Source organism: Carassius auratus, chromosome 37, assembly GCF_003368295.1.
Source record: "Carassius auratus strain Wakin chromosome 37, ASM336829v1, whole genome shotgun sequence".
NCBI lineage: Eukaryota > Metazoa > Chordata > Actinopteri > Cypriniformes > Cyprinidae > Carassius > Carassius auratus.
In genome coordinates, this window is record NC_039279.1 from 820,392 (window position 1) to 835,570 (window position 15,179).

Genomic DNA, 15,179 nt, shown 5'->3' on the forward strand with positions numbered 1-15,179 from the left:
AATGTTTTAAGTTTACATAAACTTAAAAAAATTAATTCCAGTTGCCTTAAATTATCTCAGTTATCTTAAATAATTATATTTCTGAACTTATAATTAGAGAGTAATTCACTCATAATTTTATATATTTTTCAACTCCTATAATGTGGGAAATACACTCAAAATTAGGCTTTTGCTGTCCATCCTCAGTCTAACCACAGGCTCTACTCTTCACCACAACGGTAACACTACAAATCCAACATAACATAAACTTTTGTAAAATCTAATATAACACAACATTTATGTATTAACTTATGTCCCTCTATGTTAATCTTGTGTAAAAACACACAAAATAACACTTAATTTCTAAATTTGTTTCCTTGTTTTCTGAAGCAAAGCATGCTGGGAACTAGAAAACACAATCATTTTAAGTTCACCTCACTACAACAAATTTTTGAGTTAACAGAACTTATTTAAATTAAGTCCAATGAACTTTCGTTATTAGTTGAGTGCAATTAACTAATTTAATTTGATTAATTTCACTGTTCGGTTTTACAGTGTATATATATATATTTAATTTTTTTTAAATATATAATTTAATAAAATTTTGTAAGATAATTTTACTATTATTGTTTTTATATAATTTTATAAATAAAAAGAACAAAACTAACAAACAGAGAAGGTCATACCACCAAAAATTAATCCAAAAAAATAAATAAAATAATAAATATATACCAAACGTCTTTAGGTGCATCGATCCAAACACTTCATTCAGCTGTGTGTCTTATTTTATCATGGCTGAAATCAATTAAAATCTTTTTATTAAAGTGATCAGTTGAACGATCCTGTTCCAGAAGTGGAAAAAGAGGAAAAATAAATTCCCACATCAGATACAACTTATGCATATAAAGATTGTGCGTTTAAGATATAATTTGGTATTTCAAAGTAACAATATTGACCTGAAAGACATCTACTTGCTAAGCAAAAAATGCTACGATATAATGATATAATCTCGCATTATTTTTGAAAAATATAAATGCACTTAATTAAAACGATATAATAGATCTTTAATAGATTAAATATAGAAATGTTTAGGCATTGTGCCATAAAAACTGATTGATGAAAAACTGTTCTTTAACACAAAATCAGCGGAGTGTATATTATATATATAAATATATGGTCGTCGCGATCCTGATAAATGCTGTTTTAACAGGAAACACAATGCAAAGGCACATAAGTAAAAAAATAAAATAAAAAATGAGATGGTAAGTTTCTGCATTGGGAAATATGTGATAGTTAATGGAAATCGGGTTTCTCAGGGAAGGTGCAGCCGACTCGCCGGATGATGACATTCGCGGCGTAGTGACCTGCACGGATACACTCCTCCAACGGCTTCTCCCGAACCAACTCTGACAGGAATCCTGCAGACACACAGACAAATATACAGAGCTCATCATGTACAGGCTCTGTTCGAAAACCTAGTGAGCCGTCTTGATATCTACTGTTCTCCCTACATAGGCAGCATACTAATCCTAATTCTTCTGTTGAGTCTATGGCAGCCCAAAGAACTGTATGGTAAAAAGTTGTGAAATTTGGCACACGGATTGAGAACAGTCTGAACATTAAATACAGCAAATTTGGAGTCTCTATCTCAAAGTCTCTAGCGCCACCTACTGTTCAAAGTTAAACTTACATTGATGCGAATAACTTTTGAATCGCAAGTGCTAGAAATGAATGACATAATTTTTCTCCTGGATGTTACAATTGTTGCGAAAATGGAAATAGATAATCTTGGCGCCAAAAAATTATGAAATTCAAGATTATTTCAACCAAATTAGTTAAGATTAAGACTGAATAACGCGCAAACGATTTTGATGAAGAGCTTGCTAAAGTGGACATGAGGCTATATCTCTGCAACGCTTTAACTTATTCTGACCAAACTTGGTGTGTGTTATAATAACCATGACCTGAGTGTACCTGCAGAGTTTCAGCACAGTGCCACCTAGTGGTCTGGAGATATGAAAAATGGCTCTTTTTGCTTATAAGGTCTGAACGGTTTGGCCCAAAATCACAAGACTGGTCTCTTTAGATTCAGAGTTGAACAATACCCTATTTTTCCTTGTTAGTAATTTAAAATTTTGGTTGTAAAATGCTATATTTTACAAATCACATTGGTGTGTTGTGTCAAAACTGTGTTTGTGTCATCAGCAGCATGCCCTGAAGGTACTCAAAAAGTTTATGTTAGTCTTCCTCTACTTAAAGCACTTATTATAAATGCATATACATACTCTACATATTTTATATACACTAAAAACGTGAACCAAAGCATTTTCACTCAGATATTTGCAAATAATTACAGAGAAATGGCGAATAATGCATTGAATCAAACATCACATTTTTAAGTCGAAAAGCTAAATAGTAATTACTTGTAAAACATACTCTAATGCTCTATTTGCAACTGAAAAGCAAATACAGTGTACTGTTAGCATAATATTAAAGAGTGCACTGTTAATAAATACTGAATTAATAACTAAATTCTAGAAAAATTAGCTAAAATGACCCAACCAATCATTTACCTCCCACAAAAGCATCACCAGCACCGTTAGTGTCGACAATGTCGTTCTGGTCGATGTCTAAAACAGGAAACATTTTCACTTTATCACCTGAAAGAAGACAAGCAGACAAATGATAAGAAAACAACTTCTCAGATGATCTGAACCCATCTAGATGTTGATTGCTGGACGTACCCACAGTGGCCACAGTGTCTTCTCTGCCCTGAGTGAAGACCACCATCCTCTGCCTGTTCTTATTGACTTTGGGCAGAGACTGAACCCTCCTCGTGATCTCAGCGATGTCTTCTGTCTGCAGGAACACGAGCACCAGAGCCAGATGTTGAGAGATGGCTTCTTTTGTGTTCAGTGTGCATAACGAAAAAAGGCATTACAGTATTTTTCACTCACCTCAAAGCCCTGTTCTTTTGCAAATGTAGCAGCTTCCTGTAAAAGAAACATGAAACATGATCTCCGCTGATGAGAAAATAGAGGAAAGCAATCCAATCACACTCTACTCTGATTGGCTGTGAATCCTGTTTGTTTCTGGTAAATAGCAAATAGAGAGCTACATATTCTTTCTAATTGAATCACGTCAACTGATACGATCAGAAATCCCTGGTTTCTCCAACCTAATATACTTTATGAGAGCTTTATTTTGTAGACACTGTGCTGATCCTTTTCTTTCACCCTCACCGTCTCGTTCCCGAAGATGATGTCAACGTACGGCATGACCTTCATCAGCGGCTCTTTGAAGAACTGGCTGATGAAGGGCGCCGAGAGGTTCAGGCCGAAGATCTTGTTGTTGTCCGACGCGTGTTTGGCCACTTTGAGGATGGACTCCGGAGACACGGTCAGGAAAAATCCCTGCAGGACAGAGATCAGGATTCATAGAGACACCAGCTGCTGATAAATCTCTCCGTTCTCTCATCTGTGCATTCAAACACACGTGAAGCACTTACTGCAATGTAGTAAACACTCGCTTTCTCCACCAGACTCCAGTTCCTATCGACATCCAGATGTTTCTCTTTATTATAGCAGTTTGCTGCTGCCAGGTTTGCAACCAGAGACCTGCAAACACAAGATAATAGTCAAACATTGCTCCTGATGAGTCCATGTGTGTGAGGGCATGAAAAATCACGGTTTCAATCTGAACGGACTGGATTGTCATAAACAGCATAAATCAGTATAAAATATGAATGCTGAAGGAAAACTGCATTCATGCACTGATAAATCCTACATGCATGCAATAGAGATGCAACTATATTGGTGATGTTATTGGAATCAGACATAATTAATTAAATGTTTTGTTTTAGTTTTTTAATTGGATCAATCCACCTTAGTTGGTAATGAAACCTTAAAGGAGTATTACGCAGTTACCATAGTTGCAGTTACATTGTTACAATGCTTCATTTTAGCACAATCAGTTTACCGTATCAGACATATTTTTAATTGTCTGTAATAAAATGCAATGACTATATAAGATAATCTCTGTGTATTAAGTATATTATAATGGTTTGATGTCTTTATATCATGTTTAGTATGAATTGTGCAATAAAATAAAATTAATCCTAAACTATTATGTTCAAATATTTATTAATTTATTTTTAATAAATTAATTTAATTCAGCAAGGATGCATTAAAATAATCAAAAGTGACGGTATAGACATTTATAATCTTACAAAAGATTTCTATTAAAAAAAGTTAACTTTCTGTTCATCTGTGAATGCTGAAAAATAAAGTGCATCAGAGTTTCCACAAAAATATTGTGCAGCACAACTGTTTTCAACATTGATAATAATCAGAAATGTTTCTTGAGCAGTAAATCATCATATTTTCATGATTTCTGAAGATCATGTGACACTGAAGACTGGAGGAATGATGCTGAAAATACAGCGGAGCATCACAGAAATAAATTACACTTTAACAGAGATCCACACAGAAAACAGCTGTTTTAAATTATAATAAAATTTCACATTTTTACAGTATTTTAGACTAAATAAACACAGCCTCGATGAGCACAAGAGGCTGTTTTATGTCTGACCTGCTGTCTCCAGTAATGCAGGCTGCACAGGTTCCTGTCGGTTCTTGACTCTGTTCATAATAATGAGCGTCAACACAAGCTTCAGCCGCTTTCTGCTTCAGAATCTCTCCGAAGTGATCTGAGCCAATACAGCCGAAGAACGTGGCCACCTTCTGCGGCTCCTGGATCATCCACTGAGAGATGTACATCATTACACTAGTTTAAATTAATGCTCTAAAACAGCCTTCCCATAATCCCCTAATAGACATTTTGTATACGGTGCAGAATAACGTGTGTGTGGTTTCCACATGTACCTGAGCGATTTTGACCGAGTTCTGTGTGGATCCACCGGCGTGATATTCGACTTTACTCTTCTGCACAATCTCATCAAACCTGCAGTGACAACATATATGATTATTCACATAAATTATTAATCATTGCAAACCTTTGACCAGCATTATTACATTCACAAAGATTTTGCTGGAGATTTTAAAAATAAGACTGTAATGTGTGATGATGGCACTCACAGAGCTTTATGTTTCTCCTCCGCCAGAATCTGATCATTGGGCTTCAAGCCATACCTGTGTACACCACCAATCAGTTAGTTAGTTAGTTATGTATAATTACACTAACGGAGCTGGAGGATGTGTGATCACAGGAATCCACAGCAGTTACACACAACACTCACTTATCAAGAAAATCCTTGTCCACCACAGCAGAGATGTCCAGCAGCGGATTCCCCATCCCGAACAGAGCATTCTGACTGCAAACACAAGACACATATATAACAATAACAATAACGCACTGATATTTATAATAAACTTTGGGTATAAAGGACTTCGAATTACCTGTGAATATGAAACATGCAATAAAAATAAACGTGCACTGCCTGTGCCTATAAATGAAAATTCTAGAACTCCCTCATTCCAAATCTGTGCATGCATTAATATTATTGCTATTTTTTTTAAGCATAGCAGAGCACAAATTTGTCACAGGCAAAAACTGCCATGCAACTCATCAGTGCATGCACTTGTTTTTATATAGCATTATATAGGTTAATACTGCGTTTTATTTATTTTTTGCACTTCAACTTTTGTAATGTTAGCAGATTCCTGAGTGAACTATTCCTTTAACATCCATTCTGTGATGGTAACAGATGGAGGTTCTTTCCCTGGGATTTAAACCCATGACATTGGTGTTGCTAGCGCCATGATTTGCTGAAGGTTTTCTAGTCACCTTCAATCTTCGTAGCTCTGAATGGACTCACAAGTCTAATATTAGCCTCACAAATGTCCATTATACACATCAAACACGCTGTGTATCACGTCAACTCTACAGGTCATGCATTCAAAAACACTGTTTACAGATCCATTCTGGATTTGAATTAACATTGGGAAGAATTCATGCACTTTGATAATGAATCGTGAACACATAGTGTGTGGTTAATGGGTTTAAATGGAATGTGTTTACAGCAGAACACATGCTAAAGTGCTGACTCAACTCTTTACACAAGCACACACACACACACACACAGGGCTGTGGTTGAGCAATACTCCGTGAACATAGAACTTGCACAGCAACAAAGTGATCAGTGAATGCACATATGCAACATGCATTCTGGGATATAATGCATGCATTACTGTGACGTGTGTGAACATGCATGTCTAAATAAATCTGATAAAGACAAACACATGAGTCTGCATGGATTAGGAACAGAAATCGTCCTTCCAGTTATATCATTTTCAAAATCTACCAACTGCCCTGCTAATAAACTAATAATACAAAATAAGTGTTTTTTCACATAAAGCCATGTGCATATAGATCTCATTTAATAACTATCATTAAATTGTGTGTACATAGATTAGCCATATCTAATGAATCCTAATTAAAAAACAACAACAACAACAAAAACAATTACGGGTCAGTTTTTTAAAACATAATAAAGGAAATAACATTACATAATTAATTACTGAAGAAATTGCAGCTGTTTACCTATTCTGTGTGTGCATGTGTGTGTGTGTGTGTGTGTGTATATATATATATATATATATATATATATATATATATATATATATATATATATATATATAAATACGATGTCACAAATGAGACAATAAAGCACGTTGCATCATAAAGGCACACGATCCTTAAACCGGAAGCAGACAAGCACAGACACAGCCACTGGAATACACAGGTAATGCATTGCTGAAGTCTGACCTGACTGTCGGCATGATTAGATCACACACACTTTGATTGTCTGTTTTAACAGTAAGTCTGTTACACGCTGCGAGCGCGTGCGATTCGAGTCCCGCAACCCGGAAGCGGCTCCATACAGTTGGGTGATGATTGGTTATTACACATGCAGGCAAGTAGAGCGCATGGATATATCCATCACTCTGATTGGCTGACAAACCCACAAGTGTTTTTAAGGTCTGAAATCTTGTCATCATCATAACAAAGTTACATGCATCCGATGGAATCCAGCATCAAAAGACAAAAATGATGCACGCGCGTGACAAAGTGTCATATTCTCGCATGCACACGTTACAGCATGTAACCATCGCTTTAAAAACACCATGCATGCACTGTGTTGCATATATATGACGTTATGATATCAAATGCAAGACGCACGAGCACAGGAATGCATGCGCTGTACATTATTAAATCAGTCAAGAATGAATATATATATATATATATATATATATATAGGCTACAGTAGTAGTCTTAAAGGTACAGTAGGAATAATAACCTTTAAAATAAGTTAAATTATGTTTTTTGAGCAAGGAATTAATATTTAAAAAGTAGATTAATGGAATACCTGTAGAATCTATCAATGTGTCAATGTAATAAGCATAATTAAATGGGTGAAATACACCCGATTTAATTGGATTCAATTAATATGCATATTTATTGGTCTTCTTTCCTGATTCTTTCGTTGCAAAAAAAAAAAATAATAATAAAGTAAAATGGATAATTTAATACTTTTTAATATATATACTTTATTTTTTAATTATGAATTAAAACTTGTCATTAAAAAAATGTAAGCCATTTTTAACTTCAACTGGGGGTATTATACATCAAAAATCTAATATATATATATAGAAAATTAAGAATTTTATAAAGGGTTAACTGGTTAAAACTGCAATGAAGGGACTTAAGTGTTAGTGACAACAAAAATAAAATGTAGAGCATTAATCTGAAATAAATAGCTTAATATTTAGAAGGCCAATTTAATTAGCATCATACAGTAGATTACATATTCATCGACCATTTGCCAACATATAAAGTCCCACACATATATGACTGAGTTGATAATTAGTTCTTTTATTATGACAAGGCACATCAGGTCTTACAGGCAGACTTTAAAGATGAACACATTATTTACATCAAGCCTGCTGCTCTCCTCAACGATAGAAAAGACAAAGATGTGAAAAGAGCCGATTCTCACTCAGATAAATATACTTGAGTGTGCTTTCTGTAGTAGTGTACGAGGACGGCAGTGCATGTGTGTGTGTGTGTGTGTGTGTGTGTGTGTGGTTATATCATGCAAACGGACTGCTTTGGCAGAGATTACAGGAAGCACCAGGTCGCAGGTTTGATTCTCTCTTCATTTCAGTACTTGTGTTAGAGTTTGCAGCGTCGCCCCTGAACGAAAATTTAATTTAGATGCACAGTGAACACTTTGCATATCAGAGGATTTCATAATCCAAAATCTGTGCTTGTGTTTTTGTTTGTGAAGACATTGCATTAGTTTGTGCATGTGACATCTATTAATACATTCAAAGAGTGAGAACAAGGCTGTTGGTGTGTGTACTGTATATAAAGGACACGGCTTCAGAATGCAAAAAAAAAAAAGAAAGAAAATAAGACCTTTCTAAAATACCTTTTCCTCAAAAAATATCAACCTGGGATCCGTCAACACAAAGTAAAACATTAGAAAAAAAAGTTGCGTCCCTTCTTTTCTAACTCATGGTCGTTCAAGAACAAGGTTTCGATTTGGAATAGTTGAGTCCAGATGTGGACGACACGTCTGCTTTGACACAGTGGACCTGGACTGTAATGCTTCCCCCAGTGCATGCTGGGATATCAGCGCTGGCTCCTCCCTCACTGGTACCAGGGCGTCTTGCGGACCCAGCGCAGGGTGAAGCCGGCGTCCGTGCGGATCTTGATGGAGGCGGCCTCGGCTTCTCTCACCGTCTCCTTCACCGACTGCATCAGGTTCTGAGCGTTGTGAACCAGCATCTCTGTGGCCTGCGGGAGAACCAGAGCACATTTAGAGCGCTTTCATCCACAAACAGGGTTCAGAGAGGAGCAGAGGCGACAGCTGACCTGCTCCGATTCCTCCTCGCTGATGTTGGTGCGTCCCAACATAGTGGCCTTCACCGTGGAGAGGATCTTCAGCTGTGTGCTGATGGTGGGAATCCTCTCACACACCTGCACAAACACACACAAACACATTAAAGTATCCCTCAATAGTCAATCTGTCTGTGCATCCTCTGCACTGTCCCTCGTCCAAAAAGTTGATTCTAATCTGTTTTAGTCGGACCATTTTAACTATTGTAGCAGTGTTAAATCAACGTTTCCAGTCATTTTCATGCATGCATAAAAACATTTTGTTCTCTAAAAAGCACAAAGCAAATGCAAGCAGATTGCATTTGAATGCATGCCTATGATTGGAGGGATGTATTGAACGGATGCATGCGCTTCACTGAACGAATCCTGGTCTGATTCTGAACAAACTGCATGTGAATGTGAGTCACTTTGGTGAATCAAAATCCCCCCAATCCCCCAAAATCTAGATGGTTTAACATTTGAAAATGAAGAAATTAAGTCATAGATATTACTGCTGTAAATTTACAGATGTACTGTTAAAACTGATGTTAATATTTTTTTATTTTTTTGTACATTTTATAATTTTTCTTCATTTTTAAAAAATATTTCTTAATTTTTTATTTTACAGTAAAATATTACAATATTTATTTTTTGATTAAAATATTTTATATATATATATATATATATATATATATATATATATATATATATAACAATAAAAATGTTAATATTAACATTGATTTTTGATTTTTTTATATATATATATATATATATATATATATATATATATATATATATATATATATATATATATATATATATATATATATATCAATGTTATATTTTATATATAACAACAATAATCTTTTTAATATTAAAATATTTTTTTGATTGTTTTATTTATATATATATATATATATATATATATATATATATATATATATATATATATATATATAAAATTTGAACAAAACGTTTGTTTTTCTTTTTTTCTTTGCTGATGTGTTCAGAAGGTTGCATTCATTAATACCAGGACAATCATGCAATATACATCTTTTATATAATGCTAATGCACAATACTTTCTGTAAAGGTGGTTTTATCTGCCTGAGAGATCATTTTCACCTTCTTTTACATAAAAATACTGCAATCACAATTCTGATTCAGAGAAATCAATAGTTATATCCCCCAAATAATACAGCCCTAAATTAAACTGGAATTCAATCAATCTGGTCGCAGTTCGCTTGAGCATTTTTGGTAGCTTTCTGTGTAAAAACTCTATTAAATCTCAAACCCTGAAAGACATCATGCGTTCATCATACCTGCAGTAAGTTGGTTCGTATGCGTTTGTCTGTGCACTGTTTGGCGACCTCTTTGGCGAGGCGCGTGACCTCGTCCGAGGCTTTAGCGATGTCTTTGGCGCACTGGATGAGCGCTCTCTTATTCCCGGTGGCACCTTGGACCAGTCGAGACATCTCGGCCATCAGCAGAGCCATGCGCTTGGCCGCTCCGATGATGTCATTGCCCTGCAGGAAACCAGGTTTAGTATCAACACATGCGCCTCAAACCCCCCCGAACCCGGGCTCCAGACTCACCTTGCTGGACCACTTGCGAGCCTCTTCGTGCAGCTGCCGGGCGGCCACCATCATGGGCTCGCTGACCATCTCTCCGGCCTGCTGCTCCGGGAACTCCTCGTCCTTCTCCTCCGGCGGCGGAGGTCTGGGAGGAGGCACCTCACCCTCCGGAAGAGGCGGTTTGGGAGGAGCGGCGGTGTCGCTGATCTGAACGAGAGCCGGGGTCAGTGTTTAAAGTCGTGCTGGTGCAGTAAATGTGTGCAGCTGTGGTGAATCTGACCTGCAGCTGCTCCAGATCCGGAGGAGGAGGAGGAGGGAAGTCCGGCTCCTGCGGCTGGAACGCCTCCTGGACCTTAGCCACGGCGCCCAGGATCTTATAACCCGAGTCCAGGAAGCCCCTCTGTAGACCTGAGCAGGAACACAACAGACACCGGTTCAGATGAAGCTGCGATCGAATTCATCCCAGAACATGACCAGCTTTCCAAACTTCGAATGAGACTTGTAGGTTTAACCATTCATAAAGATAATTAAAGAAAGTCTTAAAAATTGAGACAATCTATTTTTACATTTATATTGTAAAAAACAGATTATTTCCCCCCTAAATACCCCTTTTTTTTTTTTTTTTTTTACAGTGAAATGTAAAAAAACCTGCTTTTTTTTTTAAGTAGTTTTTTTTTATTAGTAGTAGTTGTTATTATATTTATATAGTTGGACAAAATATTATAATATTTTATTTTTTATAAACCACATTTTTGCCAAATCGTGAAGCCCTAGAAACGCACACTTCAGTGAAATATTACAATAGCAATATTTCTTATTTTGTGTAATATTTGTAATATTAAGTTATATACTACTACTAATAATAATGATAATAATAACAGATGATTTTATAGTCATATTTTTATATAAAATCACAAGTTTTTTGCTAAATTATGAAGCTCTAAAAACATACATTAAACATTTTGTTAATAATAATAACAATAGTAATTTTTTGTTTGGTAGTTTTATTTTTTTATTTGTTAGTTTTAATAACAATTTTTACAATAACAATATAAACTAATTGCTAATATGCTAATATATAAATCATAAAATTATTGGCCAAATGATGAATCCCTACAAACATATACAATCATTTAATCAAATTTTATTTAGAAATAATAATAATCATCATTATTATTGATCATTTTATAGTCATATTTATAATAAATCACAACATTTTTGGTTAAATTATATAATATTAACAAGCATAACAATGAAATATTACAATAGGGATATTTATTATTTTGTTTAATATTTTTATTTAGTAGTAGTAGTAGTAATAAATAATAAGAATTAAATAAAAAAAAAAAACTTTTATGGTCATATTTATATTGTAAAGCCAAATAAAGTTGCATTTTAAATGGAAAACTAAATTTTTAATCAGATAAATCGCCAGTAGATATTTTCCCTGTGACATGCAGATCTACTTTCAACCAACCGTTCTCCAAGCAGATCTTCAACAGTGCACTAGATTTAAATAGATGTACAGTATGAGTGATGAGTCCTGTGTGTTGTGTGTCTCACCTTGGTCCTGTATGTTGGCGGCCACGGCCTTGGCGTCCATGACCATCGGTGAGATGGTTCTGCTGAGCTCGTCTGATGCTGCTTTCACTGTCTCTCTGAACTTGGGATCCTCTGAGTTCTCCACCTCTCGCTTCGCCACCAGCATGATCCGATTGGCTCGCCGGGCGATGCTGGTTGCCCCGGCGACCAGCATCTGAGGCTGGTGATTGGCCATAGCCACCTGACACTTGTCCAGATCTTTCTTGATGGCTTCTTCTGATGCGTCCAGCAGAGACCTGGTGTCGATCGCTTCATCCACCAGACCTGAAAGAGTCGTATTGCTTCAGTTACAGTAGATGATTTGTGCAAATGAAAACAACTACTCTGCAATTTTTATTGTATTTTTTTCCACATAATTGTTTTCAAATTTATTTTGATCTGTCAAATACTGTAAATAATTTTTTCATTGCTCCCTGTTAGTTTTCTGAATAAAATAACCTTTTGTGGGTCAAGTACATAATGATTACAGACTATGACATAAATAAAAATATAATAAATAAAAATAAAATCTAAAATGACAAATAAAACAATATCAAAAATTTATAAATACATTAGATCCTTTCTGACGTAAACATATATGTACTAAAAATTTAATTAAATTAAAACAATTCAATCAATTAAAATGAAAATAAAATAAAATAAATAAAAATGAAATAAGTAAAAAAAAAAAATACATTAGATGGATCATTAGATACCATCTTGTCTGACATAAAAATATATTTACAGAAAATAAAATGAAATAAAAATATAAAAAAGTAAAGTAAAATAAAATAAAAAATATTAACTGTGGATGGATGGATGGAATAAATAAGATAAAATATTGTAAAATTAAAATAAAATATAAATCAAAATTCAGTTTGTGAAAAATGCATTACATGGATCAAAACAAAATAAAATAAAAAATGAAACGATATAAAAAATAAATAAATAAATAAACTATGGATGGAAAGATAGATACAATAAAATAAGATAAAATATTATAAAATAAAAATAAAATATAAATAAAAATTTAGTAAGTGAAAAATGCATCACATAGATCAATACAAAAAAGTAAAATAAAATATAAAATTAAACAATATCAAATAAAAACATTAAATGTGGAATAAATCAATAAAAATATAAGCATCAGACAGAAGTTAGTCACCGGTCATTTTCTCGACGTTGTCGATCCACTGATTCTTCATGGTCTCGAAGTGTTCGTAAGCCGCCTGGTTTCCAGGATTCTTCAGGAGGATGCGAGCCGCAGACACGACCTGATGAACAAACATGTGTAAAAATCCCCCTCATGTACAGTTAGTTTTCCTTCAGCCTCGGTCTGGTGTGAACGGGGTCAGTGTCACCTGTGGGGTCAGGTCTCGGGCTGATTTGACGGCCGTCTGGATTCCCTCCACCGTGCTCTTGTTGGCCGACCCGACCGCCGCCGCTTTCTCCGCCGTGGCTCCCAGTCGACCCGCGTGATTCTCAAAGTTAGCAGCCCGCTCCGCGAACACCTGATCACACACACATCATCCATCACACAGAGGAAGGTGATTCACGCCAGCATTAGTGTGTGTGTGTGTGTGTGTGTGTGTGGGGCACCTCCTCTCTGTTGGGAGCGTCTGCTGGAGTCATCGCTGCCACTGCCAAGAGTTTGATCGGTGTGGTTGTGTCACTGAAGATATCAGACACCTCCTGAGTCATGGCTTCCTGCATCTTACCCTTCAGATCCTGCCACAAACACACACAAAACCCTCCGATGTGACGAACAGGACTCAAACATCACATCAGACACCACACACACATCAGGGTTTCTGAAAGAAGTCTCTTCTGTGCACCGAAGCTGCATTCATTTCATTAAAAATAAAGCAACAGGAAAATTGTGAAATATTATTCTAATGTAAAACAGCAGTTTTCTGTGTGAATCTCTGTTAAAGTGTAATTTATTTCTGTGATGCGCCGCTGTATTTTTTTTTTTTGCATCATTCCCCCAGTCTTCAGTGTCACATGATCTTCAGAAATCAGAATAATATGATGATTAACTGCTCAAAAAACATTTCTGATTATTATCAGTGTTGAACACAGTTGATATTTTTGTGGAAACTGTGATGCATTATATTTATCAGGATTCACAGATGAACAGAAAATTCAAAAGAACAGCGTTCATTTTAAATGACAATATAAATAAATGTGTTTGATCATTTTAATGCATCCTTGCAGAAAATAAAGTATCAATTTCCCCAAACCTTTGAATGGTAATGTATAGAACTTTTGAAATATGACAAGATGCCATTTGTCTCGAGAGGAAGATTTACATCCTCTCACCAGCAGGTGGAGCTCTGTACTGTATCCTCGTGCATCTGTGATGTATATGTGAGAGTCTGAGAGTGTTGTTGCTGGAGGTCTTTCCTCATTGTGAGTGTGACAGTAGCGTCTTACTTTGAGTGTGTCCTGCAGCTGTTGAGCGATGGCGCGGGCCTGAGGACCGTCTCCCTCCCCGCGCGCCGCTAGCTCCGCTAACTGCCCCATCAGGTGCTCCACATCCTCACATTTACCCAGCAGCCCCTGCCTCTGTGACGCCGGCAGAGCATTGGCCAGACGCCGGCCCTCAGCGACCAGCCCACGCAGGGCAGTCTGACCTACAAGCACAAACACACGAACCCTAAAGCAAAGGAGATCTGTTTGGATGGAGTATGAAGAGAGAGCGGGAGGAGAGCCGCACCGACGCCGCTGTCGTCCAGCGAGGGGTTCTCCATCCATCTCTGCGCCTGCTCCATCTTCCCCTCCAGGTGGACGGCTGCTTTAGCCGGACGAGTGTTGGCCACCGCTTTACTGGTTTTAGACTGGAGATTCTGCAGAGACGAGGAGATCTGCTTCGCCAGCGCTCGAGCCTCAGGAGTGTCTCCCTTACCTCTGAACACAAACACACACAGAGACAGAGTAAATTTTTTATATTGACTATGCATTCCATTCGTTTTTCAAATTGGTGTGTTTCACCGGGCCATCAGCATAACAGTGAAAGCTAACACCATGTTTCCTGATGATATCTCCCAAGGGTAACATATAAAGCGTGAAGAGTAGCGGCCCTAGTACTGAGCCTTGAGGTACTCCATACTGCATTTGTGATCGATATGATACATCTTCATTCA

At 36.4% G+C, this 15,179-nt stretch overlaps 2 protein-coding genes across 2 annotated transcripts in view; both read right to left on the bottom strand.

The window, feature by feature from the left end:
• Window positions 1-780: 780 nt before the first annotated feature.
• Window positions 781-7,182, bottom strand: LOC113055805 (adenosine kinase-like). Its single transcript, XM_026222169.1, has 11 exons — window positions 6,766-7,182; window positions 5,237-5,311; window positions 5,076-5,129; window positions 4,863-4,941; window positions 4,570-4,742; window positions 3,488-3,596; window positions 3,222-3,392; window positions 2,937-2,972; window positions 2,724-2,838; window positions 2,553-2,639; window positions 781-1,397 (listed from the first exon to the last, which is right to left on the bottom strand). Exons 1-11 carry the CDS (start codon window positions 6,999-7,001, stop codon window positions 1,273-1,275), a joined length of 1,260 nt encoding a protein of 419 aa, XP_026077954.1. The 5' UTR covers window positions 7,002-7,182; the 3' UTR covers window positions 781-1,272.
• Window positions 7,183-7,849: 667 nt separating this feature from the next.
• LOC113055786 (vinculin-like) overlaps window positions 7,850-15,179 on the bottom strand; it is a 10,143-nt gene continuing 2,813 nt past the window's right edge. Inside the window, exons 5-15 of the mRNA XM_026222149.1 lie at window positions 14,753-14,943; window positions 14,470-14,669; window positions 13,633-13,761; window positions 13,395-13,544; window positions 13,199-13,307; window positions 12,016-12,318; window positions 10,733-10,860; window positions 10,474-10,659; window positions 10,201-10,404; window positions 8,878-8,982; window positions 7,850-8,799 (exon numbers count right to left, since the gene is read on the bottom strand). Coding sequence (XP_026077934.1) covers window positions 8,653-8,799; window positions 8,878-8,982; window positions 10,201-10,404; window positions 10,474-10,659; window positions 10,733-10,860; window positions 12,016-12,318; window positions 13,199-13,307; window positions 13,395-13,544; window positions 13,633-13,761; window positions 14,470-14,669; window positions 14,753-14,943 — 1,852 coding nt within the window. The 3' untranslated portion in view covers window positions 7,850-8,652. The remainder of the gene's footprint in view (window positions 8,800-8,877; window positions 8,983-10,200; window positions 10,405-10,473; window positions 10,660-10,732; window positions 10,861-12,015; window positions 12,319-13,198; window positions 13,308-13,394; window positions 13,545-13,632; window positions 13,762-14,469; window positions 14,670-14,752; window positions 14,944-15,179) is intronic.

Coding starts and splice junctions, on each gene's coding strand:
- LOC113055805 (XM_026222169.1), bottom strand. CDS start 7,001: ATGATGATGACAAGATTTCAGACCTTAAAAACACTTGTGGGTTTGTCA. Junction 4,942..5,075: donor GAGGAGAAACATAAAGCTCT/GTGAGTGCCATC, acceptor TTGTCACTGCAG/GTTTGATGAGATTGTGCAGA. Junction 2,640..2,723: donor AGACACTGTGGCCACTGTGG/GTACGTCCAGCA, acceptor GTCTTCTTTCAG/GTGATAAAGTGAAAATGTTT.